Below are 18570 nucleotides of genomic sequence, written 5' to 3' on the forward strand. Positions count from 1 at the left end.
AAGCTACATCAACATAATTCTATTAATAATTTCTTACCATAATTATAATACAAACTCAAACATTAAGTCACGTTACATTTATTGCCGTGATATCTTGATAGTTCTCAGTGTTCTCAGTACTACTTTCATTCTCTTATGATTTTATAAAACTATTTGTGGGGCTACTTAAAAATAATATTTCGGAATTGTTACATTATAGTTAATAGCCAGAACTATTTTCTTTCTCGCAATCAGTGCAAACTGTAAAGTAAGAGTCGCCCGAAAAGTTTTGCGTTTCGTTCGAAAGGCCGTCCCGTTCTAAAAATTCTACGCCAAGGCGTAGCGCGCGACCATGCGAAACATCGTCAGGGGTCGGCCTCGATGGACGATCGATATGATGGATCACCGTGGCCCTCGCAGACTCCCAGCGCGAGGAGAAGAGCTCGATCTCGGTTCTCCATTCTCGCGCATAAATCGAGCGCCGGGCCGCGGCCGATGGGGCTTTATTTCCGGTACTTAAGCCGAGCCGTCGGAAAGCCGTCGGATACAAAGCCAAAGCGCCATAACCACTTAAGGGAGCTTTTCGCCCACCGTGGGTGGTTCATAGCGGAATCGCGGAGTAAGCGGATTTGGCCGCTGTTATATCTTTATAAATGGAACTACTCGGGGGCTCCCGTCCGCGCGCGCGCCAGCGCGGACGTTCCATATCGCTCAGAGGATTTGCAAAATTACGCCTTTGTTGCCGGTCGCGCCGATCCCGACTGGAAAATCTCAAGAAAAATTGTCGTTGGTCTCTGAGCCGTCAGATTGACGCGGATCGCCTGGCGAGTAATGACACTCCGGTAATTGACACTTTACCGCAGAGTTGTGTGGTAAATTTCAAGATTACACCTATAATATAAATTATGTTTACACGAATCTTTTTCATAGATGATCAATGTGAATTAATATAAATTGATGATTGATTTTGGTAAATTGATTAATTTCTTTAAACTGTATATATTTTTGCAAATAATTCTACAAAAATAAAAAATAGTTTTAAACTAGATTAGATTAGATCCATTTTAGTTATATTTATTTGTTAACTATACAATGTGACATATATAAAAAATATAATTACTGTAATTATTTGGCTAGTGATTAATTACTTATTTTCAGTATTAAAAGAACTGTTTTTAATGCTTTTAATGCTGAAAATAAGTAATTATAATCACTAGCCAAATAATCGCACTATTAAACTTCTGTAAGGGATGATATTAATATAGAAACATTATTTTACAGGATATATTCTTATAGATGGCGATTAATAAACGATCATTTTTTTCTGTTATTTTATTTATGTAGAGAAAAGAATGTAATGATTTCTTGGCCGTGTTACGCAATGGCGATATCCCAGAATACTGATTTTCCGACTACGGAAATCTTCCTGGGAATATAACGTGTGCCTGCCGAGTGGCATTATCATGCACCGAGAATGTTTTCACAAGTTACGCACGTAATTTAGCTGTAGAGCTAACAATTTCGAACATAACTAATCTTCAATCCTTGTCAGTATTGATAAAATGACAAACAATTCTTTAATAAGGACACTAAACATGTATTTTTTTTAAAGAAGATTTAAGAATTAACAACAGTAGGTACGCTCGCTCGGCATTCGTAATCAAGCGTTCGCTGATAAATCATTTAGTGCCATCTACGAATTATTTGTTATATTTACGTATAAAATGTATGTATACACGCAGTTGACGCAGTGACACGCACTCACAGCACGCAGAGAATAACAGAGAACGCGAAAAAACACAGCTGTCTGTGTCATATGCCAGCTGTATGCACATTGCACGTCAAAGATACAATACATATTGCATTATGTTGGAAAAATCAGTATCGTCCAGTACGGACAATCAGTTATCCAAAGAAGATTATTTAATAATGAGAGCTAAGCAGGCACTACCGAGCGATATTTATGCCGCTAAATCTTGGCTAATTACCGCAAAATCATTATTTCCGCATAGCGCGAAAGTTCAGGTTAGTACCGGCTCGTCATTGTACATATACTTGATCTCTTTGCTTCTTTATTTTATATATTTACTTTATATTTTTTTCCTCTACTTTTTTTTATACGAAGTAATTTCCGAAGAGTATTGTCATAATTTTCAATAACTGGATTTGAATCAAGGTTTGTCTCTGTAATGATCATATAGGTACTGATTTCAATCTTTTCTGCTTTCAGTTTGAGGCATATCGTATCGAGAAATTGTCAAAAAATGTGAAAGAGGCAGCGAAATGCTTTAGCGAGATGTGAGTATCGATCACTATTGAAATTTATGTACATATAAGACTTTCTTTTAATCTTTTCTTAAACGTAAGCACAGATTCCAAAATTTTCCGGACGATCGCGATATATGGAAAGAGATAGAAACGATAACGACGTGTCTTCGCTTAGAACAGTGCGACAGCGAGGCTGAATTTTTGTGCCAGATGTTTCAACATATCCCGCAGGATCTACAACATAGGCTGCTCGTAATGACAGCGGATCATAGCGAAGACACGATGGAACATTGCAAATTATTGCTATTGCTACTGCGCAAGTTTCCTCAAACCATAGCGACTCATGGAGTATGTATCTTGAATTATGAATGAGAGGATGCTTTGATTTTTAGGCGATACTTATTTGCGTTATTGTTTTAGCCACGTTTGGTGGAAACTCTGTTAACTGCGGAGAAACACAGTCATCCAGGCCGAGCTGTGAATGGTTTCAGAAGATTATTGGCATGCGACGCATTGCCACTGCTTGGTGGTGCTGTAGTAGAATTGAATGCTCGTCTCAGCTTACGATTGTTATGTAAGGCTGTAGAATTTTATTTAGCGTACATACAGCAGCCACAAGACACGCAAATTCAAAATCCATGGGACAGACTTTTCCAAATCGTGGAGCTAATAGGCAAGAAATTAGGATGGGAATTGAGCAGTTTATTTGCTATGCCTTGGAATCGCGAAACATACAGCGATAGACTGCAACAGTATGCGATTGCACATAGCACTGGTCTGTGCGACGAGCCTATTGTCAGGCAATTATTGATGTGTACAATTGTAGTATTATTAAGAATACTGAACGAGCATAACGGTCTTATTTCTAATGAAGAGACAACGTATTGTCTTGTAGAAGCATTTGGGGAAGGAGTATATTCCTCGGCAGGTAAAATATTATGTTTATGATTATTTGGATAATTAAATTTTATACTTATATATCTTAAATTTCATGAACCAGAATCCAAATTGAAAAAGCGAAAGCGAGATGATAATGCTGGCGTAATAATAACCAGTGACAGCGATTACAATGGCAGTGGCCTAGCAGTGGCAGTAAAATTATGGGACTTGTTACACAGTAGTGACTATCTTCAAAGAGAGATAACCAAATTGAATCAACAATTACGGCTAGATAATTGGCTGAATCTTTTCTTAACGGATTTAGCAGTGTATAAAGGTTTACATCATGAAGTGTTGGCCAGATTAACAGAAGGGGGTAATTTAGCCTCTAATCTTCGGTCAGCCAGTACATGTTTCTTCTTGAAAGATTATAAGGTGCGCTGTGATTATATTTTCATTGAACCTTAATCAATTATATAGGGTGTCCCCTAGTATTTTCAATCTTTCTTTTTTGAAGCTATTAAATAATCTTTCTTCTAGAGTATGTTGGAATATATTATTCTGGTAGTAAACTCGTTACCCACTGCATCAGGCAAAGTATCTCACAATCTGACAGTTCCAAGCATGAGACATTTACATTATTTGACTCTCGCCCGTTTCCCTATTCTACAATATTGTTGCAGATTGCTTCTTTTAGCTATAAAGGTAATCATTCTTTTTTTTGGTCATAATATCCTATAATATTGGTAAATATATGATTGATTTGACTTCAGGAAAATTTTTCTTTGCCCGGAAACATTGGGGACTTGGCTATTGGACATGCATTGGTCCTTATGCAGATAGATTGGCCACAAGAAGCTAGTACTTTAACTACAGTGATAGAACGAATTCTCAATCGTGGAAATTTTTCTTATCCATTGTTCCAAGGGTATATAATATGTGTAGATATTTTAGAAGAATTAACGTATTTATGGACTGAACATGGCGGAGGGGTATCGCTGGACATAACATCAGGAACGGGGATTATTCAAAGTATATATAACTTTCTTTAATATAATACTTTACTTATAGAAATAAAAGAGATTACTACGTTTACGCAAGCGTTACTTCTGTAGTAACTTACGATATATCACACGTTTACGCGGAGTAAATTATCACAAGTTACTACAAAATCCCGTTTACGCGAAGGAATTATCGTAAGTTACTACGAAAGTAACGCTCGCGTAAACGTAGTATATGAGAATTATTCTAGATCGTCGCATTACAACCCGCGGTGCAGATAAAGGAGTACGCGAGGAATTGAAACAAGCCATGCGTCGACAAGCCGCACGGGATGGTATCGACCCTTTAGATGAATTGTTACAAAAATTTATCATTAACGAGCAAGGCGCCATTCTACATAGCTTGATCATCCAATAAATTTTAAGTCTCACTATACACAACAATATTTTTACATCAAATTTTTTGAAACAGTTTCCAACGCCCGTAACATAGTTTGTTCCTGAGTTTGATTTAACTCAATATAATCACGTGATACTTTATAAATTATTTATACAGATTTTATAAAGTATAATATACAATTTTATACAATTAAAGAACGTTTATTTTTATTTATTGCAAAATCCCATTTTACAGGTTAAATATATATATTGAACACAAAGACCACAATTTTTAAGATTTATAAAAAACAAATATTCAATTTTCTCATATAATAGATTTTAATATTATAATTATATATACATATGATTAAAACAAGATTTTTCTTAAGGCTCCCGGGTACTCGTCATTTCTGACGTCATCAAACAAAAAACAGAAGCGGCGAGTATCCAAAAGTCTTAACATTTTGCCTTTAAATCTTTTTATATGGACGTCTTCTGTAAATATCTTAATTTCTTACAAATATATATCTTTAATAATAGGATTAATAACTAAAAAAAGAATAATAAAATTACTCTTATAATTGATAATTAATAAAATATAATTTTCAAAGCAAAGTTTATGAAATTTGATTAACAAATAATGCGTAATTGATTATGGGTATAATTATATGCTACATTATTAATTACTCACTATCGAGATTATTATACAAAGTTAATATAACAAATAATTCTCTTGTTAAGGCTGTTTAGAATTATAAAAATTCATAATGAATATATAAACAATTTAGATTTTTGGGCATTCTATCTAATGTAAACGCTCAATTGAAGGGCACTTAGAAGTAATACTTTAATTCCAGGCATAAAGGAAGCTATTTGACTAAAATCTGGTCCTGACACTAATTGCGTATGTAAGTCTAATCCGCCTGTATAATTGCCATTTTGAATCATCTGTGATATCTGATGTAAGCCTTGCAAGGTATTCTGAGATAACTGAAAAAAGATAATTTGTTTCAGATGCACACAATGTACAATAACGTTACAACTGACTTACCTTATTCTCTCTAAGGCAATCGTATAACATTTCCAATTTCTTTGACACATCTTCTATCTTCCTTTTGATTTGCTAGAAAGAAAATACGAATACAAATGTCTTAAACAGTAAAAAAAAAACAAATTATATATATAAAATAATGTATTATGTAGATATTGTTACATATATAATATTTTTAAAATCAAGTATTTACCGGATTCTTCGCAGTTTCATAGCATTGATTTTTTAATTCATCTAATATTGTTTTTAAATGAATATGTTGCTCGGGTATAGGTGCTTTAGGTTTCTCAGGTTCCGCCACCCTCGCGGGCATTGCAGGTTGTAACGGTTCAATTGGTTTGTTAAATGGTACCGTATTCGACACACCTTGCCTGAATTGCGAATTATAAAGGGGAGGTTCTTGATAGAAATTGTCTTGAGGTAATGGCTAAAAAAAATATGTCAAAGTATAAATCATAAATGCATCCATACGAATGCGTATACAGAAATTAGATGTAAAGCTTACACTCGGTTCTGGTTGATTAGTTTGCAATGGATGCATTATTGGATTTTGTGGTTGATAATCTGTCTTCGGCTGGAAAAATATGAATAATTCATTTTTAGTAATGCATTCTTACTATAAACTTTTCAGCCACTTTGCAGTGGTGATTGATGACGCATTTATGGCACTATGGAAATAAATAAAAGCTTCCAGACAATAAAGCTCCACAAATTCACTTTGATATTTAAAGTGATGATAACATCAATCAAATGTATGAAAAGTTCTTTACGTTTATAAAATTTATGTCGTGTAAGATATATATAAATAATAATAATCTGCGTGATACCAGTTTCAAAATGTAAAGCAGTTTTTCTTTCGTATAACACGCATTATTAGTTCATATCACACAAATAAAAGATTACATCATAATCAGTTATATTAATTCTATTAAATATGGGAATGCAGAGGTAAACACTAATGATAATATATTATACAATTACACGAAACATTGTAGATATAGCATTCTCGACATATGAAACCGACTACCTTAACGTCTACACCCTTTGAATGTTTTGCCTTCCACTTCTTAGTACCAGAATGTTCCGCAGACATTTCGTTGTATAGTGCTAGTACTGGCTATATGATTTTATAACGAATATATACATATATCAGTATCTAAACGTAAGAGATTTATTCGATCGAAAGACAAGGAAATAACACGAATAGGAGCTATTAATAGGAACTAAACGTTGTAAACTCAAGATTATAATTTACCTGTGGTCTGGAACTTTTCGCAATGGGCGGATCGTTCCATCCAGACGATTGCGGCGGCATTTGATACGCATTTTCACTCCCGTATGTTTGCGTTTGAGAAGTAGGCTGCGATCTAATAGAATCGTACATTTGGGTCTGTGGCACATTTTGCAACGGCGACATTATGTTCGGCTGAAGCGGCTTGTACGGTTCCGGTTCTTTAGGAGTATTCATAAAACTTGGCGGTTGATTGGGATAGACGTTACCCGGCACAGGAACCTGAGGTTGATACGAATTTTGCTGAGGGTAGCCAGGAACAGGTGGGATTTGCTGAGAATTGTACGATGGATTTGACGATGGAAAATTGCTCTGACCATATGGCGGAGTGGATTGCACAGAAGGATCTATCAAATATTTCGTTCTCGATTGCGGTCCAACGCTGGATGGTCTTGAGCCACTCAAGTTAGAACTGGATGTCGGTGGAGGCGGAGGAAGAGGCTGAGCTGGGATTTGATTGTACGGGTGTGATGTAGAATATTGATCGTAAATTGTAGATTGCGCTTGAGGAAGGGGAGGAGGGGGCATTCCATACGGCTGAGATGGCTGAGACGGCTGAGATAACTGATTTGTAGGAGCTCCATAAGTTTGCTTTAGTGGAGTCGTGTTCCAATTCTGGACTGAAGGTGCTGTTTGCTGTAATGGCTGCTGCAGCAGACCTTGCGACACTCTTCGTGGCTGTTCATAATAGTAATTCTGAGCTGCAGGTTTTGTAACATGCCTCTGTTCTTGCATGTAACTTAAAGCTTTGCACAAACGATCTCGCAGCATCGAAATTCTTTGCTCTTGACTGTTCCCAAGATAATTCAAGGCAGCTTCTAGATCCCCTTCTGCCGCCAGCATCTCAGCGTACTGAGACAGCACAGTGGCAATTTTATCCTCTATCGGAACTTCTCTGATACCTTGATGGAGTTCCAAAGCTTTTTGCATTATTACGATCAGTTCTACCACTTCTTGAATATCAGCATCAGACACTTCAATTAATTTATTCAAATTGCCAGAGCAAATGTAACAAATTTGTGCTTGCTTTTTAAGAACGGGATTTTCACATAGCACCAAGCGATCACCAAGCATATCTGTTATACACAATTCATATTGTAAACGTGAAGACAGTAAATGATAATAACAAATTATTGTTGTAACAGTTTATTGTATTCTTACCACACAAGGCAGATCGCTCTTCTTGAGTAGTGGAATGTGTAAATATACCAACTAGTGCTTCCTTCCAACACTTTATATCGCTGTTCTTAATAACTTCAGCCCAATTTTCACTAACTAATGAATTGATGAGAGAATTTAATGCACTAGAGTGCTCCAAAAAGTATTTGTATTGGGTACGTGCTAGTAGATCAGGACCAGCAGCCATCGAAAGAATTATAGCGTCGGCGTACCTTTTGCTAGCAAAACACAAAGATACAGCGGCCTCAATATTTCCTAAGAGAATGGCTTGAGTGATAAGACCATCTTCATCTAAAAAAAAAAAAAAAAAAAAAAAATACAAACGTAAATCGTTTATAAATTTGTTTTGCCACAGTATTGATGTCATCAATATATGTGTTAATTACCATCAGAAGTATTTATGATGTAAGTACTATCTGCAGGCTTATTTGCCGGTACTTGTTTACTTTGCTCTTGTGCAATAGGATCAAAGACAGTACTACCGACCATAACATTACCATTTAATACCTGTCAAATAAAAAACACAATTAAAACTAAAATAGTTTGACAGCCAAAATATATTATAGCAAAAGTAGACGACATAAGCAAAAGCGCGATGTAAATCAGTCAAAACCTTACATTATTAAGATTAGAGACACCCTCTACAATATTATTTATATCATCCTGAGGCACAAACTGATTCAGCTTATTATTCATTGTCTCGGTATTGTAACCCAACAACTCCAATATACTCTTTGTCACATTTTCATCAAAGTAAGCACGTACACATCTCCAGATTTTCTTGGTATGTTCATCTGGAGACTTATCCATCTTTTCCGTACAAAAGTCACTGAATTGCTTAGTCTCCAGCGTTGCTTTTAGTTTGTTGGAACGTTGAATAAGACTGGGTTGTATAATTACTTGTGATATAATAACCTTTCTACTCGCTTTCTTGTTTGCTATATTCGGATCAGCAGGCTGATTTTCGAAAATCACTAATTTACCACCAAACTGAAAACGGTATTATTTTTATAAAATAATTTGTATTTTATTACAAAAGAGTATTTTCTGTTTAACAAATAGTTAATATAATATAAAGCAAAATTAAAAACTTACTCCAAATGATGCTCCAAATGGCCTTTTCAACCACTTAGGAGCTTTCGTTAATACTGCCGTCGTTCCTGTTTGTACTGTAGATTGGGTGAAAGGATCCACTCCTGGGAATGAATCCGCAATTTTGTTGGCTGTCTCTTGCTGTTGTCCACCTAATAAAGAATAGACAACAGCATGACCATCAAAACTACTGCCAACAATTAATCCTGGATTTCTTGGACACCAAGACACATCAAAGTTCCATTGAGCTGTTTGGGCTAACTCACAAATCACCTCACCATTCTGTCATTAAAAAATAATACTTAAAATTTCACTAATTTGTTGAAATGCGTAGTAGGAAACATTATGTACCAATGCATTTGAGTTGGGATTCCAACACAAGATTCTGTTATCTTTAGCACAACTCAAGAGTAAGTCAGCATCCTGTGGATTCCATGCGATTGAAAGAACGCCACGCTGATGACCTTGTAGAGTTTTTAAAGGCGATGTTGGAACTCTTACATCCCATAATTCAATGATAGGTGTTTGATCATCTTCAGATGCTAAACACAATTGCGTTCCAATATCTGGGTGCCACTGGGCAATTTTCCAGCGTACCTACATATAATTGAAACATACCAATTGAGATCTTTTCTAAACAGAGAAGTATTTTACCGCGTATTCTATCGCAGTATCAAAATGGAAAAAGTTGTACCCTTGTATTTGCATCTGTCAGTTTAAATATCGGCTTTTTTTCTTTCACATTCCATATAACGCAGCATTGGGAAAATGTGGAAGCAAGAATGTCTTTTAAATGTGCTGTAAAATGAAATAAGAATTATATTGATTATCAATAGATCAGATTTGTATAAATAATTAGTTTCGGCATGCAATTTCCTTGAGCATAATTTGATATAAAAACCTTGTTTGTTCCATGCAATATGCTGAACGTCTTCTGACTGCTGGCTTCGAGAAAGGGTTGTTGGCGTGTTTGTATTAATATCCCAAATAAAGATCTCGCTTTCCGTCGCGCCTGTAGCCAGCTGATTTTCTTCTCGAAAGGGATTAAAATCCAATGCCCTGACAGGACCGGCATGTCTGTGAGGACTGTTTATCAGGCAATTACTCTCCCTGGCCAATAACTTTGTAGCAGAATAGATCTTTATGGTCCCATCCTCACAACCACCGACAATTATGCCTGCTGGATTATTCCCATAGGATTCCCAGATGATTTTGTGAAATCTAGATTGACAAATGTCACTTGATTAGTCAGCCTGAGATATTAAATTTAATTTTACGCAAGTCACTGACCTATGATCGCTAGGCACACTGGCCTGAAGCTCCATCTCGTATCCTGGCTGCTGTAGATTCAGCGAGTACAAATCCAAACTGGCAGAAGTGCTGAAACTGGCGTCCAACTGCTGCGCCGCTGTCCCAGCAGCCAGCATGATGGGATGCTGAGCTGACGGGGACCATGCTACGTTCACTGTCTTCAGCAGTTCCTTGACTTTCATCTGTATACAAATGTCAGAAAGAAACTTGATGAAGCTCTTAATGTTCCATACATTTTGTGGGACGTCTTAACAAGTTATAAAGGAGAAGTTCATTCGTGAGTGACACAGTGGCACTGAAGCAGGAAGAGCCGAGCGACAGCAATTAATTGCACGTAAATGCAGTGTCAAAAAATACGGGCGACGTTACGGTGATCGCATCAGGGACTTGCGTCCGTCGTCGTTCGCGCGATACACGATCGTCGGGACGTTCGTCGAGATCGAACGAACGGCGTTCTCACCTTGGCTCGTAATTCGGGCGAGCGTAAACAGGGAAGTTCCTCGGGCAAAACGACAGACGGGGAGGTCCGGTGAACTCCGGCGAGATGCGACGACCCGTCAAGCTTCCAACGTGGCGTGCTGCACGCGAGCCCGTCGGCGGTGCCGCCCTCCGTCGGCACCGTCGGCGCATTACGTCCGCGTGCCCGTGTTTCCGCGCGTCGGCTGCTGCGAGCGGCGAATGGCGAATGGCGACATCCCTCGGCGTCGAACGTCGGGCGTCAGAGCACTCGTCTCCGCTAGTCCGCTACTGACACTACTGACGGGAGCTAGAGCATTCTTCGGGACACTGCGAGGTAATATTAGCAAGGTAATATTAGTATTGTTAGTTATTCGCTTTTCATGACGTTGCTGGCTAATAGAGCGTCCGTTTAAGTCCGCTTGTCTACCGTTTTTCAGCGTAAATTGCACTCGGTACGGGCGTTCTTTCTCTCGTTCCGAAGCTCTACGTTTATGGTATTGCATGATGCACTGACATTGCATCACCGGTTTCCACACTGCGTTGCGATAAATTGTTGATTGTCTCAAGATCGTCTCAACATCTACTTTCACTTAAAAGTGAGTTACAACTTAATTGACTATAAAGGGTTCAAGACAGTTGTACTTAATGCTGTTCTGCATGATATTGTGAGCAATTATTGTGGTATATTCTGCAATTTTTCTTTTGTTTGTTGTATAAATTTTCAAATTATTTGCTTTTGCATTTGTTTACACGCTGCAGAATTGATTTGACTCAAAAGCAATTATTGTATAAATGTATATCGCATTATATTATCTATTCTCAATGTTATAACATTAGCTCTTTGCTTTGTTTTTCCTTCTATACTAAATTTATCTAATAAATGTTCAGATAATAGATGTTCTTTGCAACTTGACTGTTTTACAGTAATATAATTATATTAATATAAAAAACTTATTATTTTTATTATATTAGTATAATAAAATAAAATAAATATATATTCAGTAATAAGTGAAACAGGACACGGTGTAATATACAATCAATTAGAGAAATCGCTATTTAAAGTCCGGGCTGGATCTTTTTTGGTAGCCTAATAATAATATTCTGTGAATTTTGTATATTTTTTCCAAACTCACTCAGTAAACTGCACGCTGATTTTTTGTTATTTTAAATATATATATATATATCCTTTGTTGTGCACACGGGGTCGAATAGACCCCAGCGTTTTTTCTAACGCGTTTTTCTAATACGTACAATACGTACAGATATTAAAAATTGAATTTTTTATACATTTTTTAGTGAAAAAAGTCCATTTTTCGGTTTCTTTAGTTAACATATCATTTATCATTCTTTTATGTTGCAAGATATTAATGAAACCTATTAGACCTAATTTGGAAGCTTTGAACAATAGCCAGCAATTCTGTTTGAGTCAAAATAACGAATTGTACGTCTGTAATAAGCAATTAAGTGACTGGGGTCTAATAGACCCCCTGTGCACAATACGTAATTTTGAAGAGGTGTTCACAACAAAGGATATATATATATATATATATATATATATATATATATATATATATATATATACTAATACAATGCAAACTTCAATTTGCTATGTAAATTTAATTGATATAAATATTATCGATATGAAAAATATATTGAATGAATGAAAATGTTGTTAGTTCTGAAAAGCAAAACAATAACAAACAATCTTTCTTCCAGAGTCCAGTTCAGAAATTCTTGGAATCTTCTTTTTTTGTCGCAATGACCCGACCTATACCGATCACGAAGAACTCGAGATAACAGAGGCCGGATCTGAGTGATAATTTCAGGCAGCTTGGTAAAATAAAATGAAGTGGAACGTCCCGAAACTGATCAGTGCTTGAACTGATCCTCTGCCAGTACGCGTCGAGGATATGACCAAGATTGATATTATGGATTAACGAGCAGCAGAATGTGGCCTAGATTAAGACGATCACGACGTCTTTCGACGATCGTTTTCTTGATCGTTGTATTTATAGGCACGTTTCTGATTTGGTCTAGGAGCAGGGAGAAAAGCGTCAATCTGCAAAATAACTTGGGGTATGAATTAACATAATTAATTCTTATTTAAACTGATTTAAGTACTGATTTAATTTAGAATACTTCTAACTGTTATAGATCACATGGAAACCAGAAAGATTACATTGATCATCGAGGAATTCATGTAGTAGTTGGTCATTACATAGGAGACTCAGTAGATTCCTTGAAAATGCCAAACATCACGAAAGGTAATAAATATAATTATATTCAAATCTGTTGAAATGTTAAAATCTGAATAGAAACAAATTTTTCTTTTAGATGTTATTAATCAAAATTTATTTAACCCCCTGCCGTTTGAAGGCAAAAATGGAGAACCTGTAGTAATACATCCAAAAGATTTTTACAAGATGCAGCAGTTGTACCAAATTAACCGATTTAATTTAATGGCTAGCGATAAAATACCACTAAATCGATCTCTACCCGATGTTAGGAAGAAAAAGTAAGAGTGCTTATCGTCTAATTTCTTTGTCAGATAAAGTTTTAATATAATTTAATTGTCTTAAAATGTCTTAAACAATTCTATTAAAAATATTTTACAGGTGTATTTCACGGTATGCAAACTTAGGTAATTTGCCAAAAACATCAATCATTATAGTATTTCACAATGAAGCTTGGAGTACACTATTACGGACAGTACATAGCGTCATCAATAGATCTCCGAGAGAACTGTTAGAAGAGATTATTCTTGTTGATGATAATAGTGAAAGAGGTAAGTGAATATAAAATTAATTACAAGATAATTTCAATTTTATCATATTTGTAACAAATTTATCTTCTCTCTACAATCTTGTCATTTATTGCTAGAATTCCTGAAAAATCCTTTGGATGATTACGTCAAAAACTTGAACGTCCCCACCAGAGTTTTGCGATCTAACGAACGGATAGGATTGATAAAAGCGAGAATTTTGGGTGCGGACGATGCTAAAGGTGAAGTTCTCACTTTTCTCGATGCTCACTGCGAATGTACGGTTGGTAGGTAAGCTCCATTATTTTACAATAACCTCTGGAACAGTCTTTTTGATGTTATACACAATGTTATTATTGGATATAATATTTGCAGGGTGGTTGGAGCCATTACTTGAAGTGGTTAGTAAAAATGCAACAAGAATAGTCGCTCCAGTAATTGATATAATAAACGATAATACCTTCAGTTATACAAGGTAATTATTCATTCTTATATTTACCATTGTGATAGTACATCTTGATAGAGAGTTTTTACGATTAAGACTTTGTTTTTGTTATTCACTTTCTAGTTAGTATTCTAAGAATTAGTAATTTCGTAGATCGTTTGAGCTTCACTGGGGTGCATTCAACTGGGACTTACACTTTCGCTGGCTAACTTTGAACGGTCGTCTATTGAAGGAAAGACGCGATAACATTGTTGAACCGTTCCGAACGCCCGCAATGGCAGGTGGGCTGTTTTCAATAAACAAAGATTACTTCTTTAAATTGGGCAGTTACGATGATCAGATGCGAATCTGGGGTGGCGAGAATTTGGAACTGTCGTTCCGAGCTTGGCAATGCGGAGGCAGTATCGAGATTGCCCCATGTTCCCATGTCGGGCATCTCTTTCGGAAATCTTCTCCTTACACTTTTCCGGGCGGCGTCGGAGATATCTTGTATGGCAATCTCGCCAGAGTCGCTTTGGTATGGATGGATCAATGGGCGGAGTTCTATTTCAAGTTCAATCCTGGTGAGATTATTATTAATTAAGGATGATACATTTTATCATCATTATGAATTTATTTTTCCATTCAGTTAGATCTTTAATTTCATGGACGAATAGATTCTTATACCTTGAATTTTATTAGAGGCGGCTAGATTAAGATATAAGCAGCAAATTCGTTCGAGACTAGCTTTACGCGAGAAACTGCAGTGTAAAAGTTTCGAGTGGTATTTGGAGAATGTGTGGCCGGAGCATTTCTTTCCTACGGATGATCGATTCTTCGGCAGGGTATTGTTGATTTTATTGTATAATGTAATAATATTTTTAATAGCATTCAATTAAAATGAGATTAGTCGGTTATAATTTTATTCATGTCAGATAGTGCATGCTGCAACAAAGAAATGCATTATGCGACCGACTGCGAAAGGTTCTTATGCACAACCTTCAGGAAACGCAGTTCTACACTCATGCATACCGCGGCCGATGCTCAGTCAGATGTTCGTGATGACCAAAAACGGAGTGATAATGACTGATGAAAGTGTATGTTTGGACGCACCGGAACGAGATATGCAGCAAAAGACGCCAAAAGTGAAAATAATGGCATGTAGCGGTCGTGAAAGGCAGAAATGGCAATATAATGAACAAGTACCGTATCTCTGATGAAGTATCAGCTGCGATAATGCTTCTTTTAACGACTTTTACAGTACCAATAATTATTTCTAGACGAAAGTATTTTTGCACGTGCCTTCCGAGATGTGTCTTCAGGCAACAACGGACGATGACACGCCTACAATAGCGGCTTGTACTAAGAATCTCGATCAACAATGGATCTTAGAACCAGTTCCTTGGAAATGATATTCACGATGTTATTAGCAACGAAGAAAAGAAAAGGCAATGCCTTCTGAGTAATCAGTCTATCAGTAACTAATGTATGTTTTTACTGCTATACCAACTTCACGGCAATTCTCATTGTCGCGGTATCATTTCAATGGAAAATTAATATTTTTTACTTTTATACTGACGAAATTAAATAGGACGTATATCTTTGTTCTATGACAAGACTTGAATTATTATGTAATAAAACATAATAGATACTATTTATCATCTGTATTACTTTTTCTCCATATCCTTCAATTATTATAATTATAATTTCCTGTAAACTTTCTCATTCTTTTAAATTTGCAACTTAATTTTGTTTATTATTCATTTTGATCTTGCTTCCCTTTTCTTTATTGCAATCTGTACTTTTATAAAATTGTATTCAGTATTTTACAACAGATAGTCCATATATTTAAAAAAGAGCACAAAAACATATTTTTTTTGCTTTGTGCGGTCTTTTCATCTTGGTAAATGGATCTCGTTTTGCAATCTAATGGATGAGATGACTGTGCTTGATCACGGTTAATAATCTGAACATGAATGGTCGTTTCGAGAATAAGAGTGCGTCGATGCCATAATTATCGTATATACATGTACGTGAGCATCGTTTTGCTATACGACTTCCTATCGACATTACCCTTCAAAGTAACGTCGTATCAACGCCAAGTTGGATAACTAGTTTTGAAGTGCCTTAAATAAATGCACGGGGACACGTTCCTTCGACCTATTTGGTATTGTCTTAAATAGGTAATCCTCCGCTGTCGCAATTCCGAAGAAGATACGTATTGTTAGTGATTCATTGCTAGTTAAGGCCCCGCCGACGAGTCATCTTTATTGTCATCGTTGTCAAGGCTGAATCGAAAATACTTCAGTTTTATGTCGTTCTATAATCTTGGAACATTAACGATAAACGTCATTTACAAGCTCCTTTTTGTTTTCCGTGAAATAGTTATTCTATGATATATTCCTCCTAGTATTATTCAAATATTTTTGACTTATATTCATACAAATTTTATTTTTAGATTTGCAAAAAAATTATTAAGACTGCAGGAATAATATATTTTAAAGTTTAAAGCATGATGCTTTCGACGAGAAAATTTCATACGTCATATATTTATCATGTACAAAAGAAATACGGATAAATACAGCAGATTTTCAAAAATATTCAACTTGTTAAACTCAACGATTATGCATGAATTCTACGTTAAATTTATCTACATATTTGACGTATTCACCGTCTTTATTTTAAACGTCCAATTTAATTAAAATACGTCGTTACAGTACAACATTCCTAATTAAAAGTAACGTTTCAAGGATCTCGGTTTCTTTCAACCCTGATCAGCTACAGTAGGCAAATACGTTTGCCGAAGGTTAACACATAATAATGTACAAAGTTTTCTCGGCAACATTTATTTTTTAAGATATTATTTCTGCATTTTTGATGACTTTTTTCGAGAATCTGCATTGCATAATAAAAACTTGGATTAATATGTATGCACGTTTTTAACAGAAATATTTTATACAATATTATTTCTGCTATCATAAAATTATATTCAAATGTAATTTTTCTGCTAAATTTTTTTAAATACTGATGTACCAATATATAAAACTACATTAAAAGACAAATATTGCAGCGTGTTATAGTCATTTGCACCGCATTACTTTGCCATATTATATAATTGCAATTATCTTAAAACATTTGTATATGAATATCACAAACGTGCATTGTCCATAACAATTGTGGATAAATTACCTGCCGAAATCTGAACTCTCAAGGTCGGTTGGCGAATTGATTGGAAAGGAAGAATGTTCGTTAAATCATGACGCGCGGTAGGAGATCTATCTCTGTCATATCATTTCGGCGTGATTTCGATCCAGACGATACGAGTTGCATCCGCGGGCTACTTGGCACAATTTACCGATATCTGGGTCAAAGTCACGTCCTCGGTGAGGCTGAGAAAGCACTTAGTCCGAAGCGCACTATTCCGTCCATGCCTTCGGATCTGATCACCTCCAGGCCAAGTTTGGTCGAGATGAGTGAGACTTTATTTATGGACTCGCGTTGTCTCCGAAACGAACAATTTTTTTTCCCGTCGACGAAGGTAATTGAAACACTACATACCATGCATCTTGCAATGTGCAAAACTCTAATTAAATCTACTTTTTAATTAGAAATAAATTTTGTACGTATATGTCTAATATTATTTACATGTTCTCCGGTAAAAATGCTCATAATATTTTATTAGGAATTATTTATATTTTATTATATTTTAAATTTATGAAAAATTCTGGAAAAAATCTTAATTTTCTTTAAATTTTGTAAATTTTTAAAAAAATTATAGAATAACAAATTTCAAAATATTTCAGAATTTATATATGTATATAAAAAATTCTAGAAAAGATGTAGACGAAAAGATGTTTTCAGCATTTTCGAAAAATGTTCCAATTCGTATAAAAAATCTAAAAAGTTATAAAATTTATGTGAAAGTTGTGAAAAATTGTAATAAATTTTTTCAGGGATATTATTTACTTAAGGTCAGTTGTTCAAATGTGCGCTTGTATTTTACTTCCTCTTATTATAACCGGGACTGTACGTGATTTTATAGAAGAAATCATGATTTTTTGTACTTGATGAAGGCTATTAATGCCGCGATTAACTCCAGATATATTCTCCAGATTTCTCTAAATATTCCTCTTATAATATATCGCGGACTCTGATTTTAATTTAAGTTGTAAATACTGTAGCACATGAATAAATGGATGTAGTTTAGGATTGTCAAAGATGTCTCATAATTTTCAAAATTCATCTTCAAGTCACGTCGTCAACTCGTCCACCGGCAGTGCAAGTGTTCCGGTTCTCACACACCTATGACCCTGGTCAAGTTTTTGTTTCTCACATTAATTTGCGGTTCTTCTTTTCAATGTGGGGAAAAGAGAACATAATTTTCTGAAAACGGGATCATTTTCGGTTGAACTCGCCATTAACCTCCTCGACGTATAGCTGTAAAAGAAGCTATAAAAAAAGAAGAAAGAGATGATTTTAAAAAGCATTTAAACGCGA

The 18570-nt window shown here is 35.6% G+C and overlaps 3 protein-coding genes across 8 annotated transcripts; 2 read left to right on the forward strand and 1 right to left on the reverse strand.

Annotated features, from left to right (window-relative positions):
- The first annotated feature begins 1696 nt into the window (after positions 1–1696).
- On the forward strand, positions 1697–4724 carry Ints10 (integrator complex subunit 10). 2 transcript variants are annotated; one of them, XM_071772317.1, is made up of 8 exons: positions 1697–2004; positions 2210–2277; positions 2352–2595; positions 2668–3175; positions 3248–3561; positions 3667–3831; positions 3900–4158; positions 4406–4724. In XM_071772317.1, the coding sequence occupies exons 1-8, from the start codon at positions 1807–1809 to the stop codon at positions 4543–4545; spliced, it is 1896 nt and encodes a 631-aa protein (XP_071628418.1). In that variant the 5' UTR covers positions 1697–1806; the 3' UTR covers positions 4546–4724. The 2 variants fall into 2 exon arrangements, with proteins under 2 accessions (XP_071628418.1, XP_071628417.1); XM_071772316.1 differs by having other exon boundaries at positions 1698–2004; positions 4379–4724.
- Sec31 (secretory 31) lies at positions 4707–11038 on the reverse strand. Of its 2 annotated transcripts, XM_071772313.1 has the most exons (15): positions 10890–11038; positions 10409–10611; positions 10020–10339; positions 9813–9916; positions 9470–9715; positions 9122–9400; positions 8645–9016; positions 8413–8533; positions 8009–8317; positions 6812–7923; positions 6584–6673; positions 6062–6130; positions 5750–5983; positions 5557–5628; positions 4707–5495 (listed from the first exon to the last, which is right to left on the reverse strand). In XM_071772313.1, the coding sequence occupies exons 2-15, from the start codon at positions 10609–10611 to the stop codon at positions 5307–5309; spliced, it is 3720 nt and encodes a 1239-aa protein (XP_071628414.1). In that variant the 5' UTR covers positions 10890–11038; the 3' UTR covers positions 4707–5306. The 2 variants fall into 2 exon arrangements, with proteins under 2 accessions (XP_071628414.1, XP_071628415.1); XM_071772314.1 differs by lacking the exon at positions 6584–6673 and having other exon boundaries at positions 10890–11037.
- A 55-nt stretch (positions 11039–11093) lies between these two features.
- On the forward strand, positions 11094–15729 carry LOC139809427 (polypeptide N-acetylgalactosaminyltransferase 1). Of its 4 annotated transcripts, none has more exons than XM_071772319.1 (12): positions 11094–11222; positions 11326–11484; positions 12605–12964; positions 13043–13152; positions 13223–13403; positions 13504–13673; positions 13769–13936; positions 14025–14124; positions 14248–14657; positions 14776–14918; positions 15009–15275; positions 15354–15729. In XM_071772319.1, the coding sequence occupies exons 3-12, from the start codon at positions 12837–12839 to the stop codon at positions 15483–15485; spliced, it is 1809 nt and encodes a 602-aa protein (XP_071628420.1). In that variant the 5' UTR covers positions 11094–11222; positions 11326–11484; positions 12605–12836; the 3' UTR covers positions 15486–15729. The 4 variants fall into 4 exon arrangements, with proteins under 4 accessions (XP_071628420.1, XP_071628419.1, XP_071628422.1 ...); XM_071772318.1 differs by having other exon boundaries at positions 11098–11236; XM_071772321.1 differs by lacking the exon at positions 11326–11484 and having other exon boundaries at positions 11105–11222.
- The last annotated feature ends 2841 nt before the right edge of the window (positions 15730–18570 follow it).

Source organism: Temnothorax longispinosus, chromosome 3 (assembly GCF_030848805.1).
Source record: "Temnothorax longispinosus isolate EJ_2023e chromosome 3, Tlon_JGU_v1, whole genome shotgun sequence".
NCBI lineage: Eukaryota > Metazoa > Arthropoda > Insecta > Hymenoptera > Formicidae > Temnothorax > Temnothorax longispinosus.